Consider the following 19220-nt stretch of genomic DNA (forward strand, 5'->3'; position numbering starts at 1 on the left):
TGTCAAAGTTAGGAACTCGTGTAGATGCAAAAAACCGGACAAATGCGAGCCGGAGCCACCGAGGGTTCCGTACTTTTTAGTATTTGTTGTTATAGCGGCAACAGAAATACATCATCTGTGAAAATTTCAACTGTCTATTAGCTATCACGGTTCGCGAGATACAGCCTGGTGACAGACGGACGGACGGACGGACGGACAGCGGAGTCTTTTAGTAATAGGGTCCCGTTTTACCCTTTGGGTACGGAATCCTAAAAGGCATGATTTTTGTTGCCAAAATTTATATGTATAAATGTAGGTATAGGTAAAAGTAGACATGAAATATACTCATTTTTTGTTCTTTCTTTAACTGGATCAATCAAAATAGGGTGCCTGTAGTGTTTTGAAATATATATAAATATAAAATAATAACGGTCTAACGGCTCGAAAGAGACTTCCTAACTTGAGGTGCTTGAGGTGGGCTACGGGTAGGGTTGCCAGATCGAAAGGCGCTATTATCGGGAAACAATATCAATTTTTCGGGATTTTGGGGCTTAAGTCGGGAAAAAAAAATACTTTCAAATTAAAGTAATTGTATTAAAAACGACGATGTTTTACATTATTGGCACTACATCAGCTCGTTCGCTCGACGACAGTTCGGAACATGAAATTATTGTTTTATAACGTGAAGCTGTTTTTCGGGACAGTTTTCACTTTGTCGGGAATCGGGAACACATGCTAAAAATCGGGAGAATCCCGCCAAATCCCGACCATCTGGCAACCCTAGCTACGGGCCGAGACTGATTCGCGGATAATACCTATGTCGAATTTTCTACTCCATATAGAAGTGACAGTAGTTCTCATCTAGTAATATACCTATTGCTCTCGCTGCAATCTCGAAATCTTGACATATTGCCAGGGCCAATCCAACCTTAGTGTAAGTACGCCCTGGAACCATATCAAATTATGGGGAGAAATGTGTGGTTGGGGGAAGTCAAATCATACCTAATACCTAAGCTATTCTGCGAAGCTGTGTGAAGGTGACTCGAAAGTTTCCAGCTTTACCCAAGTACTTAGTTACTTACTATTGACAATTATTATTGACAGATATTCTATTACTAGAAACATTTTGAATAGGAAGTGAGCTCTAGGTACCTACTCTGTATCTTTAGGTACATATTTAAATAAAAGTTAACAAATAATTTGTACATTTTCGGGTAGTTATAACATTTATTGGTTAACCAACCAAACACCTACAAAACCGCCTGGATCTGTCACTGAACGGCCTGACTTTAACTTACATTATTTGATCGTGTAATGTTCTACCCTCAACTGGCTTAAGGAGCCATTTGAGGGTAGATTTTGTTTACTTTTATTTAAATAGGTACCTAAAGATACAGACTATAGGTATAGGTACACCAATTTCTCCGATTTATAGTTTTTTAAATTACTAAATCTTAGTTACGAGACTAACGGGCTCTGCTCTTTTTCTGCCACGGGTACGAAATTAAAGAGTACATACTTTGTTTCCAGGCTCGGTGATAGCCTCAGCCTGGCGCACCATGACTGAAGAGTGGGAGAACACGAGCCGGCAGATCAAAGCCAACGCCGAGGCGCTGGAGTCGCGCGCGCTGGACCGGCTCACCTCGCTCATGGTGGAGCGGCGGAAGGCCCGCAAGGTCTACCAGGAGGACCACGCCAAGATATCCTCGCAGTTCACACAGGTCAGTTCTCTTAGCCCTTAATTTGGCAGCGTTCCAGGTTGCTTAGGAACCAATGCAACAGCCTAGGTTCTATGTGAAAACCACTTCAGAGTTCCTTTATTGTATAGGTATTTTACATGGAATTTTTTTAGCGGTCGATCGAATTCGAATCCATTGACGATGTATATTCTTTATTAGAAATCGCCTATCCAGCCAACATTATCCAATTGATTTGATTGCCAATTTAGTTTGATTGTGCGTGAAATTATATATCGTCTGCAATTCGAAGGTGTGTAAGTCTAAACGTCTAGATTTTCACATATTGGCACGTTAACTGCTTTAAATTAAATTTGTGATATTTTTAACTACAACTTACTCGTTTTGGCTTCTCGCACTCAGAATACACATCATACAGTAGGTATAAGGAGATCGATATCTCTATCATTACACGGTCGTGTTACAGACATTCTCAATAATTCTCGGCCATTGTGCCCTGTAACTAAAAATTACCTACACTAACAACATAATCTACAAGTTTACGTTTAGAAATACGAGGGGCGTTCAAAATATTCTCGGTATTGATATCTTACAACCTCTTCTAAAATTTCTTTTGTTACTGGCCGCTAAGGTTTATTCATTGACATTAAAAAAAAGTATAATTCGAACCGAGATGTTCTTTTGTTTTTCTGCAATTGCTGAACAAACATGAACATCATGTGCGAATTGACAATGTTAACTAAATCAGAACATCAATGCGTCATAAGATTCTCGACAAAACAGGGTAAAAATAAAAAAACCATAAAAGAGGAAATGGATTGTGTTTACCGTGAGTCTGCTCCTTCTTTATCTACCATTTAAAAGTGGTCAAGCGAATTTAAGGGTGGAAGGGCTAGTATTGAAGATGACCCTAGACCTGGTCGGCCTGTAGTAGCTACTTCACAAGAAAATATTGATAAAGTGGAAAAACTTATATTGGAAGATGGTCGAGTGAAGGTAAAATCTATAGCTCAAGTAACCAATCTTTCTATTGGTATCGTACATGATATTATCCATGACCATCTTAATATGTCAAAAGTAAGTGCAAGATGGGTTCCGCGAATGCTGACTCGGCTTCAAAAAGACATGCGTGTAGCGTGTAGTTCCGATGTTATTGACCTGTGCGGTGAAAATCCTGATGAGGTGCTGCAAAGAATAGTTACTGGAGATTAAACCTGGGTTCATCATTATGACCCAGAGAGTAAACAAGAGTCCATGCAGTGGCACATTAAGGGTTCAGCTCATCCCAAGATGTTCAAGGTCGTCCCTTCAGCTGGCAAGGTCATGGCCACGATATTTTGGGATTCTGAAGGAATATTACTAATCGATTATAAAGAAAAAGGTGTAAATATCACAGGACAGTACTACGCTAACATTCAACGTCAATTAAAGGATGCTATCAAAGAAAAGAGGCGAGCAAAGATAACCAAAGGTGTTCTGCTTCTGCGTGACAACGCCCCCGTCCATACTGCTCATATTGCCAAGGCAGCTATTGTTGAATGTGGGTTTGAAACTGTTACTCACCCACCGTATAGTCCGGTCTTAGCCCCCAGCGTCTTCTTTTTGTTCCCCAATCTTAAAAAGGATCTGCATGGAATATTTTTTTTCTGATGATGAAGCATTGAAGGCGGCAGTGGAGGAGCATTTTTACACCAAAGACAAAAAAAATTTTTTATCGGGGATTTAAAAAAAATTTATCGATCTTTTAAGTGGATGAACATAGGGAGGGAGTATATTGAAAAATAAAAATATCAAACTTTTCGTACTTGTTTGTTTTCATTTTCATACCGAGAATATTTTGAACACCCCTCGTATGAACCAGAGAAATTCTAACAAAAGCCATGAAAAACGGCACATTACAAACTTTAGTTATTTAGCCCGTTCCTTTGATAACCTAATGGTTCGTGTCGTGAGTAAACTGTCTTTGTCAGCGTGCCCACACACCTTCGAATCAAAACAATAAACTTTCGAACGACACACGACTATGACGACTAATGTCGTAAGCCGATAAACTTATCACCGTGTCGGATCACGTCTAGCTGTCGATAAGTAACTGACTCACCCACTTACGGGTTGCGGTATAAAACCGCTCGTAAATATTTTGTAATTGACAAAGGCTTTTAGCCGTAAAGTTTGTCAACAACTTTACTGTTTCCATGGCTCTCCAATTTGTTTATTTTTTCTTGTTTTTTAGCTTCTGACAAGTCACGTTCATGTTGCTCAATGACCCTTTCTAACAACACAAATGTCAAAATGACGGATAGGGACAAACGATTATCAAGGGCTTGTTGGACTTGACAAGTTTAGTGTTTATGTTAAGGTGGGATCAGACGGTTCACTCGAATGAATGTTCACTTGAGTGAATGATTCATTTTTCTTTCATTGCATGTTCACACGGTGCTGGTGCTAAGATTATTCACTTTTTATTTTCTTTCACTATGGCGTCGAATGAAGTTGTGCGTCTTGGATTTTTTTTTATTTGTGATCATTTATTAAAGATGTTAACATGCAAAAAGCAAAGAAAACGTCGACGGTGGTGGGTGCGAGCTTCGAATACATTGGGGAAACTAGTTATTGAAGATCCTGAATTGTATCGCAATCATTTGCGGATGAATTTAAATAATTTTGAAGAACTTCTACAATTACATAGTTACATCGGATATGTACCTAGCCGAATAAATCTTCAAATTTTACTGTGATACGTTGCAACTGGCGATTGTTTTGGAACTCTGGAATATCTTTACAGAGTACCTACAAATACCATATCCTGCTTTTTCCAAGAAGTCTAGGTACTACTACCCACAGGATCAGAGAAAATTATGCAAAATTGGAATGAACATTCACTCTGTGTTCACACTGTTCATTTGTTGTTCATTTGGAGTGCGAGTGAAAGATGCCGAATGAAAATATCCAACACTGTTGAATCATTTCACTAATGTAATTCATTTTTCACTTTTGGCTCATTTTGTGTTCACACGTGTCACTTTGAGTGAAAGATGAATAATGATATAATGAAACACGAAAATGAACACAAAATTAACCGTCTGATCCCACCTTTATGAATAACGCCAAAATATCATTAAAACATAATTATTCTATCTTTTTCCCCATTATTCTATATGGGCCGATTCCTTATCCCATTTTAAATAGGATAGATATCCTTTAAATAATAATAATTCAGCCTATATACGTCCCACTGCTGGGCACAGCCTCCTCTCATGCGCGAGAGGGCTTGGGCTATAGTCCCCACGCTAGCCCAATGCGGATTGGGGACTTCACATACACCTTTGAATTTCTTCGCAGATGTATGCAGGTTTCCTCACGATGTTTTCCTTCACCGAAAAGCTAGTGGTAAGTATCGAATGATATTTCGTACATAAGTTCCGAAAAACTCATTGGTACGAGCCAGGAATTGAACCCGCGACCTCCGGATTGAAAATCGGACGTCATATCCACTCGGCCACCACCGCTTATTTATCCTTTAAAAGCTTTTCTAATTTAGCACGTTGTATAAGAAGCTTAATTTAGCTTCATGAAACTAAAATCTCTATTGTATATTTCTGTCGCGTCTCGTCGCTCTGTCTCGGATGTTGTTGTAATCGTACTGCTCTTGCTACATTTGAATGAATGTGTTAAGTGTTCGACCGTTACGACCGGTCGGGGCTATGGTCGGGGTAGACGCTTAGCACTGTAATTGAAATGCTGTATGCACATTCAAGTCTCAGTGGCGCATACGTGGTTTTCAAAAGCACGGGAACTCATTCCCGCCTTGCTTCCTATCGTCGATCTAGTTGTAGTACCCTGTTCGCTGTACATAATTAGGTCTGAGGCTAAACTATGTCGAGGCCAATTTCATCAGCTGTTAAATAGGATTTTCCAACCTGTTTATAACCGTATTTTTATGTAGGCTATGCGATCGCATTCGATCCAGAGAATGATTTATGACGGTAAACGACGCGAGCTAAATCAGCGGACTGGTCATCTGTTGATGATTGGACGATTAAATGCACTAGATATCAGGAACAGTGACACTGATTGTGTTTTGCAGTCGGTGGACCTTATGCCTTTTGTAATAAGGTCCACCGATGTACAGTTAGGAGTGTTGCTGTTTATACCTATAGCGTACAGTGAAATAAAAATCTCACTTTATACGTTAACTCGGACACATTTAGATCGATTTCATATCTATAACTCATACTCGGGATTGGTTTTCAAAACAAAGCGAAACGATTGGACCAAACCTTTTCGATATAATTGACCGAAGCGAAGGTCTACGTTTTGACTCAGGCGTTTTGCTTTTGTATGACCGGATGTTCTCCTCTGTCGCAATTCTTAACCGATTCTCGTGAAATTTTGTAACCGAATTCTATGAACCGATAAAAATTTTTTGTCGAGCCGGTTTTTGAAAATTTTTCAAAATGGAAAAGTTGTGATACCTCGCGCTTATACAAATAGTCGTATCGGTATCATAAGAGTGTATTCTTTTTGAGACATGTTTACAGATTAAATGTTAAAAAATTCAGAAAATTTATTTCGCTGGTTTTGGAGGTATTAAGATATTTAGTTTTGTATGTCCGGATGTTCTCCTCTACAGGTCGCAATTCTTAACCGATTCTCGTGAAATTTTGTAACCGAATTCTATGATTCGATAAAAAAAAATTGTCGAGCCGGTTTTCGAAAATTTTTCAAAATGGAAAGTTGTGATAGCTCGCGCTTAAACAAATAGTCGTATCGGTATCATAAGAGTGTATTCTTTTTAAGACATGTTTACAGATTAAATGGCCAAAAATTCAGAAATTTTATTTCGCTGGTTTTGGAGGTATGTATTAAGATATTTAGTTTTTACTTGAGAATGAGTAGCTAAATTTCGTCACCTCATGTAAGAACTATCATGTTGTATATTGCAAACGTTTTTTTGTTTGCACGGAAGGTCTGGGTTCGATCCTCAGTAATTATATGCTGGGATATAACTTTTTGTATTTTTTACACTTAAATTTCATATCAATTGTTGTTTTTTATTTAATTTTTTTATTAAAAAAAAATGAAAAACTTTGTATTTTTTATTTATCAAGCGCGGGCTAAGCGTATTGTAAGCAGGTTCGCTAGATAAGGTTTTAATTGTCAAATTAGATTCTCTAAATTCTTCTAAACAACGGCGCCATACATTTACTCAGTTTTAAGCTCTGCTCGCGAGGTCTACAGCTCACAGAGCCACTAGTACTAAATTCAGAATGGTTAAAACTTTGTGATTTTGTAATGTAAACATGACATAGGCAATTTATTATGTTCTGTTTTTAATTATTACTTGGGTTACTTAATAGTAGTAGGAGTTTTTAACAATTGGAGTTCCTGTCTACTCTACATACTTTATTTTTTTTTAAACATAGTGTCCTGAACATTATTCTTACATTACGATACGAGATGCACGCATGTCATTATGTAGGTATATCGTATATCATAGTATCATAGCGAATTGCAAGGTTATAATTCCCGGTCTGCTCGCTAATCGGGCTTATTGCCAATTTTTTGGCAGCGTGGTGTAAGTAAAAATGCTTTTATAACTGGATTTGCTTACTCAAACTCTCATCATTGTTGCGTTTGAAATTTGAATCTTATTCTGTCCCGTGAAAGGTTGTTTTTTCAGTTACAAAATAAATCCCATACGAGATTGTAACGTTTGCATTCGCTCCTGAAATCGCGTCGCTACCCTAGTATTCCGAATGCTCATTTGTAATATTATACAACAGATGTTGGCTCTGTAATATTTACATGTTTTAAGTTGTTCCAGTCTCTAACAGCGTTTATTGTGCGGTACTTCGTTTGTTCAAAGGTGGTTTTACGATCTCGCGTTACGAAGGTACATTCAATAAAGGTTCATATAGTCGAGTTCGCTTATGTACCTACCTACTTATGTAAACCGGACAAAAAATTGAGTAAAGTATTTTTGAATAATCTGGCGCCGGTCATTTAACTCTAGGATTCTTTTAAATCCTCCATTAAATCATTTGTATGTAGGGAATGCACTTCGGTTAATGAATGACTGACATTAGAGTCCGCAGTAACGACCTCCTGGAATGCGTGGGCCTATCCCCGTAGAATGACAATGGCTGCAGGTCACTGTCTGGTTCAACATGAAAATTTAGCGTGACACGCGTAGTTTAGATGTTAGAGAACAAAGGAAATACTTATCTGTAAAGCAGCACGGTTTCGAGTAAAAGATGGTTGGTTTTAGATAAAAAACCACCGACCACTATACTTTGTGTAAACCAATTACAAGGCAAATTTACCGTAATATCCTAAAAAGGAAAGCTTAGCTGAGATTGATCGGTAAACAAAGCTCAGACATAACTCCATCGCAACAGAGTTTAAAAATATCCCGTCTTGCCGGCGGTCTCGCTCAGGTATACTAGGTGTTCACAAGCTAGAAAAGGACACAGGACACGCTATGATCTCCGTAAATGAGTCGGATAAAGTGCCGGGATTGGCTGCAGCACCTGTCACCGTTCATTGGCCTGCGCCCGGCGCGTGCACCGACGTCTTACATGTTTTTATTGCAGTGCCATTATTTCCACTAGCTTTTTGTTGACAAATTTATCCTAGACTTCCGAAGATGAATGTAATTTATACTTACTCTTGCCCACTAATCTACTACCTTGTATTAAAAAGGTATTTAACTATGAACCGCACATCTAATTCTAAAGTAACGAAATACCCACAATCAACATAAATAACATAGGTAGGTACCTAATTCGGATTTCCGGCTCTACCTTTACCTTTAACGTGTTTTCTGACTTTTCATTAAGATCTATTGGCTCAATTAAGTAATGTTTATAATTGTCCAGGCCGTTTTTTTGGAAGTTAAGATTTATAGTAGGTAATTAATTTAATATGTATACCTAAGTGCGATTTGCTCACCGAAATCAGCATTTTGTGAAATGGATCTGTCGATGATGACTATAAAATTAACAACGGAACTCTTTCTTGATTAAACACTTCAATCAATCCATGTTTGGGCTAATTATAAGTGTAATACTACGAGCGAGCATGACCAATCAATAGTTTGTCGTTGTTTTGTCTTAAGTCAGTTCTTTTTATTAATGATTATCGTGTGAACTTTAAATAATTGTGTACCTAGGTGATCAATTAGATATTTGCCAAATTAAGATCGACGCCTCTAAAGACTCTAAAATACTCTAATTAATTATACATAAAGATCGGCTACCTACTACTTATGAAATACACGCGCTACGCGGCTGGATTTCCCCTCGCCCAACTTCCAAGCAATCTTAGCGCATGACTTTTAAAAGTAATGCGAAATATACTTGACTCATAGCGTCAAACATTCTAAGTATTCTAACTATGAAGTTAAATCTGCATCGATAGTGTAATGAATATATGAATATGTCGGCGGCCGATCGTAATATCCGCCCGATCGTATCATATATGTTTTGACGAATAGATAGGATAGGTTCGTAAGGTTGCTTTAGATGCCCGAAGGGCAAACTGTCCAGAAATTTGGCGGCTCCGTCGACTCAGGGAACGAGGCAATGATTTTCACGTTTCACGATATGCCTACGAATTTCATGATCTTGATGGCGGGTATTACATCGGCCACTAACTAATGTTAATGTATCAGTCAATGTTCTTGTCTCCGAGTAGTTGCAGCGGACGTGGCCCAGTTACTCCGGTCGCAGAGATCGAGTAAAGTAACCCATCCGTGGTCGAGAGATGTGGGATCTAGGCCGATTGTCTCGACTTCCCTATTTCTGGGAAGCTGCTACACTTGTGTGCCCATTTAAGATTATGATAAGTTTTCCATTTCTTGGCCATTTGGCTACTGCGGAGGACCTCATCAATTGCGAATGAATTTAAACCCTAGAATGAATTGTCACCATTAATAAGTACTTAGCTTCGCTCAGCGCCCGAATGTATAAAGATATGCGAATTATAATAGGCAGCAAACATTGACCCTATATTGATCCGTAATCCGTAGATATTCTTCTCAACATTCAAAAGTGTTTTATTTTAAAACTATGTAATTTCTTTGATTTATTCACTCAGTGACACTTCCCTCAATTTTTAGTGACCACCTCAAACACAGACCTTCAATGATTTGCGATGACTCATGTTATGTAAGGCTAGTAGATTTTCACAATACCTTGACACATGGCTCCTCTCACGTTTCTATACGTCACGGATTGAATTTCAAAACAATAATGAGTAAACATTTTTAAAGATAGTCAGATATTCGTTATGAAGATACTAAGTACCTAATTCGAATATTTACCTACTTTCTGCTTCTAAAAGAAAAAAAAACCGGGCAAGTGCGAGTCGGACTCGCGCACGAAGGGCTCCGTACCATAATGAAAAAAAAACGGAAAATCTAAAATGCAAAAAAAAAACGGTCACCCATCCAAGTACTGACCACGCCCGACGTTGCTTAACTTTGGTCAAAAATCACGTTTGTTGTATGGGAGCCCCATTTAAATCTTTATTTTATTCTGTTTTTAGTATTTGTTGTTATAGCGGCAACAGAAATACATCATCTGTGAAAATTTCAACTGTCTAGCTATCACGGTTCGTGAGATACAGCCTGGTGACAGACAGACGGACGGACGGACGGACGGACGGACGGACAGCGAAGTCTTAGTAATAGGGTCCCGTTTTACCTTTTGGGTACGGAACCCTAAAAATGAGAAAATCAAAAATGAACCATGGCCTTGTTAAAGTTAATACAATAATGTCAATAATACAATAATTAAACTAAAACAATCATAAAAGTAGACTATTAAACCGCAAATTACAATGTAAGTTTATGAGCTGGATTCATTTCTGTTCATCCATGTAGGCCGACTGAGATCAGAGAGCAACTAGGCCAAACTGCCGGTTTCAAATGAGTCCTCCTATTTCTGTAAATGAATAGGCGATTGTATACTTTATGTTTTGTATACTTTTGAAGACAACATTTAAGTTAATTTGAGTGATTGTATTTAGCTGCTAGTTCTAGGTATAAATTATTTTTCTCAACTCAAACGTATCCGAAAATTACGTCATTGTGTTTATGATTTAACTAATAGACTGCGAAACGTCGGGGTTCGATCGTCGAGAAAAGAATCGAAATAACATCTAGTATTTGACGTATCAAATACTATCTAGTATTTGACGTATCTCATTGTTCGAATACGGCTGATAGACCTCTAATTTCTCAGCCTCTGGTTTAATTCACATACCTGCTACAAAATTCATAAATCCATCAATAAAATGGGCCGACAAAATGTTGTGCTGCGTTTGACACATTATTGATTGGATTTGAATTTGGCAAACAGCCTCGTGTTTCTGCGACACGACATTGCATTATTTTAGTACTCTATCTTGATAAAAACTAACTAACCGATATATTTATCGCGAACATTCTCGTGTCGTTACCTTGGGCCTTCGTTTCAGTTCCTCATTTGCTGGTATACTTTCATTGCAAATTCGAAAAGGCTATAGAATACAAACATAATGCTTGACTTGCAAAATCGTAATGATTGTGTGGTGTTGTGTTTGTACGCTTATGTAAAACGTCATATTTTTTCATTTCGCTTAAGGACAATAGTCGCCCACATGTGAAAAATGAATGTCTCGGAGAGTCGATATCCCGTTTTATGGTTGACTTGACACCGATAATTAATGGTCTCTCTTCCTCTAGTCCTCCTGTCATTTGCCTGCATGGTCTGCATGGTTAAAAAGAGATATCAGCTGATATTAAAGTTAAACAGCAAGCTAGCCTGGTTCGATGCGACGTCTCATTGTTATTGCGCAAGATCGAACCGTCTCATTAGTGGGCCGGCCGCGCGGGGAAAGTGAAATCAGTCGATGAGTGAAAGTCTCCCATCGCCGTTATCTAATTTTGATAGTTCGGCAACAGGTTGGCGTGACGTCACACCTGTTCGGGTTGCGGATGTTACACCGATTAACTGACGTCGAGGATAGTCTTGACATTGAAAGTTTTCAACTAAATGGCCGTGGTTATTTTGTCTTTGTAGTCGCACACACCAAATTGTGCAAAAATAATAAAATAACCTTTGACTTTTAGTGCCCTTGCTATTTGCTATCCAAGCAAGTACCTACTCTGTAAAATGCTCATAGCTAAAATGTATAGGTATACTATAATAGTTTTTGCACGCGTCAAACAACAAAAAATCAGACACAGAGAAGATGGTTCTACGTCATCAATATTATCATCATGAAAAGACATTGATCCAGTTTATTTCAATTAGAACTTGGAAAAATTAAAAACAATAATTTGCTAATGGTTGGTGTTGCACCAGAATATGAAACCTTAATGACTAGTTAGCTAATACTGGGAGTAGCCCTGAAGCACAATAACTGCAGCAATTTTAACTTTCTGTAAAGCAAAAGTATCTAATAGCTTAGATAAAATAAAATTTTCTCATCACCTATACGAAAAAGGGCTTTTTCTTCCCCGCTAGGAGGGATCAAAGTGGCACTTTTCTTCCCTGCAAGGAGGGATCAAAGTTGTACTTTTCTGATCTAGGACACGTTTTTTTCTTTCTTGCATACTATTTTTTTTAGGTCTATTTGACCAATACATATTTTGGAACATAACAATTTCCTCATAGGTGATGTGAAAAGCAGTATGTGTCACACGGTATCAAAATTATTTCGTCTTGGGCGTTAACACTTGAATCCCTCATTACGCTCAGGATTCTACTTTAGAATCCATCGCTTCATTCAGGATTCAATGTACGCCCTTGACGGAAATATATCATTTTGATCCCTTGTAACACAAACTACTATTAAGTACCTAGCGCAAAATAATCGACATTTGTAAGTTCTATTGCTAATAAATTACGTAACATAATAAGTATGGGCCAGCAAAATACAACTACTCAATAATAAAATTATGCATTGCAATTGAATGCATACGTAAGTTTATCGTGAACAAAGAGGCTTTATCTACTACATTCCGAGCACAGTTGTTCCAAACGGTTATCCGTCTGGAATTCCTTTTACCACGGCAAATATCAAGGCTGCATCTGACGAGATAACAAATGCAACACAAGTGTGCTTGTTTCATAGATAATGATTAATTTTATTTTGAGAATTTCAAATATTAAAGATTATTTAACATAATAATGTTACGGTGTAACCGGGTATGACCGGATATAAAATATAGGTAAGTACACCATTTTTGCAAGACAGAAAATTCAACCACAAATAATATGTCAAATGTCACAATATGTATTTTATAATATGTATAAGTAACTGTGCGTTTAAGAAAAAAGACACAAATTATATTAGAGTACCATGAGTGTTTAAAATATCTTAGGACATCTGATGCGAGGTTTATTAATAATACATAATTGATGACAATCTATTAATATCAGAGTTCACGGGCACATCACAATTCACAGAACACAATCCACTACACGGTCACTGTTCATTATATGCAGATATTCTTCCATTTCTTCCTTAACGTTTGCCTCAGCTTTCCGATAAAAGACATTTTCATGTCCTTCACAACATCTAATATCTTACTTTCTTCTTTTCTAAGATCGGTGACTAGTTTGATCGTTCCTGAGTTCTGGTGGACTGTCACAGTGCAGTTGACTCCCACCATTTGTATTTCGCCTTCGTTCTTATCGGCCTCCACATTATTGTTGTTTCCTATAATCCGTAGTCGTGTTTTGTTCTCGTGTATTTTGATCGTCAAATTGTTCCCCGTTACCGAATATTTCTTCATTGTGGTTGTTTCAGGTGAGATTGAGCAAATGAGCGATCGTTGGTGGCTGTAGCCGTTTTATTTGAGATTGTTTCTTCGAGACGGCAAATCCAGTTAGCAGTTCTTCCCCTGTTCAATGAGTTCATTTTGTTATCATCTTTCTTTACGCAGCCCGCAGACCTTCTGCTCCATATTGCAGAGATTGCGGATTCTTGAGATGAGCGGCCATATGTTTCGTAATTATGTTAAAGTAACGTGCATTGTTATAAATTATATATTTAAAATATGTTATTGCGTGTTTTATATTATAGCAGTTAGCCAACAATCCTTAATTGTGTATTTATTTATACGTTAAGCGACGAATGTAATATAATATTCATAATTGATATGATATCTATACCTAATACCTACTTGCTATATCTGCAAGTAGTCGGGGCTTTACTCGATTCTGATTTCTTAGAAAGTCGATTAACAAAATATTTTTGCTGGCAAATTTTTGCTAAAACGCGTTTTGGTCATAATTATAGGTAGGTAGGTTTGTAAATGTTATGTTTGTTGACGCAGCTGCTGTTTCGCTGTTGCTATGTACTAATATAATTTCGCAATCATGCGGTTTGGTTTGTGATGAATATATGAATAGGTTAAATAAAATAGATAAGTTAATTGAGTAGTAAATAATTTAATTTGTATAATAAAATATCTATAACCTTGATTTTCCTCTATCTTAGCCGCCTAAACTATTCTAACTCAGTTCCGGCCAGTCGGCCATATATATATTCAGATATTCACTTATGCCGCCCACTTTTGAAGCGATTGATCCAAACTTCCCAGAAATGAGACCGTGAAGCAATTTGCAAGCTTTATCGATCGATCGTTAATGTATTCTGTTTCGTCTTCGGTGATATGCAGTCAATTTGCTTAAAGCCTGTACTCACTACAAATAATCGTCTGACAACTGTCCCAAAGATTGTTGATATACCCAAATTACAGATCGTCATATCAGCTGATACCTAATCTTCCACGTCTGGGCAATGGCCTCCCACTCTACCCTGCGATCTTGATCAGATCCTCGGCCCACCTAGCCAGGATTGGCTTTTCTTGATTTATGGTCCCCTTCGATGGGTCAGAGCGCATCTACAGTGGCTTCCGATCGGTATTGAAATTCTTGCTTGATTCCACTTCAGACTTCCCAGATAAGGAAGCCTAGCAAGGAATATAGCCTGAAAAATAAATCCTATGAACATGTCATTACGATAAATGTTTACGATGAGATCGGTAACATATTGTGTAGTGGACACTCACCTTTACTCGGACTTTGAGGTGCCGCAAGCCGCTGTTTACTTATTTTTTGAAGCAACCGAACTCGCGCCGCCGACGGTCGCTCGTTAGAGCTTCTTCCAGACCTGTTATTTGCGTCTGACCGCTTCTCTCATCCATACTTCTGTAAAACTCTTATCTCACTCCGTCTTATCCTATTAAAAGCGACCTTGTTTTGAGTTTAATAACGTTTATGTTTGGATGTAGCATAGTTGTAAAATGCGAGGTGGATAAAGCATCAGCTGCTGTACGTGTAGCTTTACTTGAATTTGCCGCTTTTATGTTACCTTAAATTATCCTTTGTATTGCAGCTGATTATAAAGATTGGTTACCGCTACAATAACGTTCATATAGTGATCTATACTTTGACGGGGCATTTCGAAAGTTTGTTTGGGTTTTGAAAATTACACAAGTATAAAATAAAGGGAGCTTGTCTCTCTTGTGGAAGTGTCAATTCTTGAGAAATACTGTAATCTGTATAGTAGCTATTTACATATGTTTTAGTTACCTTGTGAGGATATGTTAATATATTTCTTTTTCAATGAACACCTGCGCTATGCACGTACGAATGCCAGTAAAAATAATAAAACAAACCCATTTAATACAATGAAATAAAATTTTAATTGGTTGTTATAACCAAATTGATTCTCAATCATTATAACCAGCACTACATCATCAGTAATCATAACAACACCATTATAGCCGCACAAATGCCACGTCCACATATCTAAGGCCATATGTCTAATCAGCGCTAGTCGCACGGAATTAATCGTGAGCGTGACAACAGAAATAGACATTCGTGGGCATTCGTCGGTTCGTCCTCGCGGTAGCCTTCCTAAACATTATTCTAGACAAGAATATTGATCGAAACCCAGTTTTAAGCGGTTTTCACTCGGATCTGGTGATAGGACCGATAAGCGCCAAAAGTATAAATACGCTTTTACACAAAAATTTAAAAAACAACCAATAGTTATTTAATTGTCGCAATCCGAATGTCTGAAAAATGTTTTTGTTTGATAGACAAAGTACCTAATAGTCAACATAGGAACTTAACGTTTTGCGTTAATGTTTTCTGTGGCGTTAATGCATACATTTCAGAAGACTACTTTAGAAAATTCATTTATTTTAACTTTTTACGCTAAGTACCTGAACCATAATGGTGTTAGAATCAGATGTTGTTATTAATTCGTTGAGATACGTCATCGCCTATTAAGTCACTTTAGACCGGTTATTACGAATAGGTACGTTTCAATAAATGGTAACAATTTTTTATTTCTATGCATGATATCAAAGCTATATCATGTTACTTGAATTATATTGTTTTTATTATTAGGTAATAGGTACAATAGCATTGATAGCTATTTTTGTATTTTGTAATAGCGTGTTTTTCGTTTAATTTTTTTTTGTTAAAGGTGATTTTTTCCTTGAACACCCCCAACTACATATAAGTTCATAAACGCTTTACAAATCTTACTTATTTTAATTCAGAATCCTAAAGATGTAACCTCGTTTAGGAAGTAAGCAGCCTAGTAAGAGTTGTCTGCCTGCACTAACTATCGGGACCAAAATTTTTGGGATGCTAGTTAGGGTGCTAGTTAATTAGGACGACTGAATTAAATAAGGTTTGTGGAGCGATACTGCTTACTAGTCAAGCCGTCGCTGTGCTTGTTTACCACCATCATAGTGTATAAAAAACTTGTCTATTCTGTGCCCTGGCTCTTGGCCGAGGCGGTGCGTTTCTCGGAACGCGATGTCGCACTGCTCTAAATAGTTCGTTGCACTGTCCGGCCGTAATAAACAACTTGTACGGACATCAATTGCGGTAAGAAGACGCTAAGAATACGAGTAGGTATGTACGATAGGTGCGTACGATGCACTATGGGCTGAAACGAAAAAAAGACATTTGTGCGCGAGTCCGACTCGCATTTGGCCGGTTTTTTGTCCCATACATAGTGCGATGTTGAGGCAGCAAAAACTCAATTTATAGAGTTTTGAATTCCCAACGGTTTTAACTGCAAGTTATAACTTAAGGGGCTACCCGAGGTTTTCATCGATTTTTGACAAGTTTTGAATCGTATCTCCTTTTTTTGCACTACAGATAGACTAACGGTTATCGGTTTTTCAATCTTTTATCTCCGGTTTTGTGCACCGGATTTTGAAAGAAATGAATACTTACCGTAGAGTTTCGTATCTTTGCCTGCGCTACCTATTTTCGCCTAGTTTGACATAAGTTACCATTAACAAAATGTTTTTAATGTAAGCCTTACATAGAACTGCTAAATACAAAGTATTTTTTACGGGTGTCAACATTCTTCGAACAATCTGCGGCTAACTTCACACAGTTGACCTTTAGTGAGGTTTTTTCGTGACACCGACCACACGTTTTTTTGAACCAGTGTTTTAACTTCAGTTTTAAACGGTGATTTGGACCCGGTAATGATAAACTTTTTACATGATTATATCCTATAACTATTTCTTTTTCATATGAAACTATTATTTAATGGCTAGCTTACGTTTAGAAGTCACAATTGGATAAAACATTGGTGAGGGTACTTTGCGTCCATCTTGTTGCCAAATTTCGCCTACCCCTAGGGTGGACAAATTTTTTGTAGGTACCACATTCATTGGTGGATGACATTACTTGTTTCCAAATTTAAATATTATCTTATGTTTGGTTATTTTAGTTTACGCTTTATGCAAATGTTTATTTCTACTCTTACCGATGTTGAGTAGGTACCAAATAGGTATTTTTATGTCTCACTTTGTGTAAATAAGGTTGATTTGCTGTCAATTACGATAATAACAACAATTTTGCAACAATTATACAATTTTGTTAAAAAGAATATATTTTTTGAACTTATAAACCATTACTCTCCTTTATTTGGCATGTTGGTTAATTTTTGGCAGCCCTAGCTTCATTATAGAAATTGTATGAAAACAACTTCAGACTGTTACCAAACTTCGCCTACTACCCCGTTTTTTAAAAATATGGCTAGACTGGTGTAGTTAAGGTTCATAGTATATTAGCACATTCCAAGGACGATACGACTTAACATGTGTAAGTCACAGAAAAGTAAGTATTAGCGGCAAGGCATGCCATAGGCGAAGATTGGGAAAAATCCCCAAACATCGCCTATTGCCTTTGGGGCCATTTATGACCAACTTAACCAATGAAATTCTAAGTTTTAGTGGTGTATACTGATAGTTGGGAGTACTAAAAAACATTTTTTCGTCTTAACGGATTAAAATGCTTTCAAATTTGAGAGATTTTTTGGGAAAAGTGTCAAAATCCAGGCGAAGATACGAAACTCTACTATTTTTATGAATTTTTTAAACGTCTAAAAAAACACTTTTTTCGTATCTAGTTTGCAATGAAGGGTCTTACATGTACGAAATCTACATATTTGGGTTCGTCTTTGACGTCTCGAAAAACCTGTCCAGGCTTTTAATTTGAAACTAATTAACACAAAAGTTATGGCCAGAAAACCAGTTTTTTAGCCTAAAATTGTTCAACTTTGATGCCAAATATCTCGAAGACAATGAACTTTGAAGTAAATATGGGATACTATATTGCTTAAAGCCGTTGCTGTTAATTGACCGAAGCGAAGCGAAGGTCTACGTTTTGACTCGGGCATTTTGCTTTCGTATGTCCGGATGTTCTCCTCTACAGGTCGCAATTCTTAACAGATTCTCGTGAAATTTTGTGACCGAATTTTATGACTAAATAAAATTTTTTTGTCAATCCGGTTTTTGGAAATTTTAAAAAATGGCGGAGTCGTGATACCTGGCGCCTAAACAAATAGTCGTATCGATATCATAAGACTTTTTTCTTTTTGAAACATGTTTACAGAGTTAATAGCAAAAAATGCAGAAAAAAATTATCGCTGGTTTAGGCGGTATTTAGATATTTAATTTTAACTAATTTTAATTTGAGAAGGAGTAGCTAAATTTCGTCAACCCATCTAAGAACTATTTGGCTCAGTTTGTAAACGTTCGCTTTTTCTGTTTGCACAGAGGGTCTGGGTTCGATCCCCAGTAATTGTATGCTGGGATATTATAACTTTTTGTATTTTTTTACACATAAATTTCGTATTGTTTTTCTTTAATTTACTATACACCGTGTTTTTATTGAATTCCGTTAACTTCGGGGTATAGTTAAGTACGTTTATAAGAACTAAATGGCATAGTTAATTTTCAAAAAAAATTTTTTTTTTTGTTTTCTTTTTTGTTTTTTTTTTTGTTTAAAAAGTAATTAAATGTAGCATATAGCGTTGTTGTAACACGGGCATTACATTTAACTCAACCAAACAATTGAAATCTGTGACATATCAATGTCATTTCGTACATCAATCGACCGAGATTGTACTTAAGTTTAGTAGCAAATGTATGAACTCATTCTAAACACTAATCAATATGTAAGCCGGCCCTAAGGCAAGTGTACACGCTTGTAGAGGCCTTAT

At 37.2% G+C, this 19220-nt stretch overlaps 1 protein-coding gene across 2 annotated transcripts in view; it reads left to right on the plus strand.

The window, feature by feature from the left end:
- The window catches only part of LOC134806003 (tyrosine-protein kinase Fer), a 69533-nt gene that overhangs the window by 705 nt on the left and 49608 nt on the right, over positions 1-19220 (plus strand). For both annotated transcript variants that reach the window (XM_063779191.1, XM_063779193.1), the window contains exon 2: positions 1510-1700. In XM_063779191.1, the coding sequence (XP_063635261.1) occupies positions 1510-1700 (191 nt within the window). The remainder of the gene's footprint in view (positions 1-1509; positions 1701-19220) is intronic.

The sequence above is a fragment of the Cydia splendana genome, chromosome 2, assembly GCF_910591565.1.
Source record: "Cydia splendana chromosome 2, ilCydSple1.2, whole genome shotgun sequence".
Taxonomy (NCBI): Eukaryota; Metazoa; Arthropoda; class Insecta; order Lepidoptera; family Tortricidae; genus Cydia; species Cydia splendana.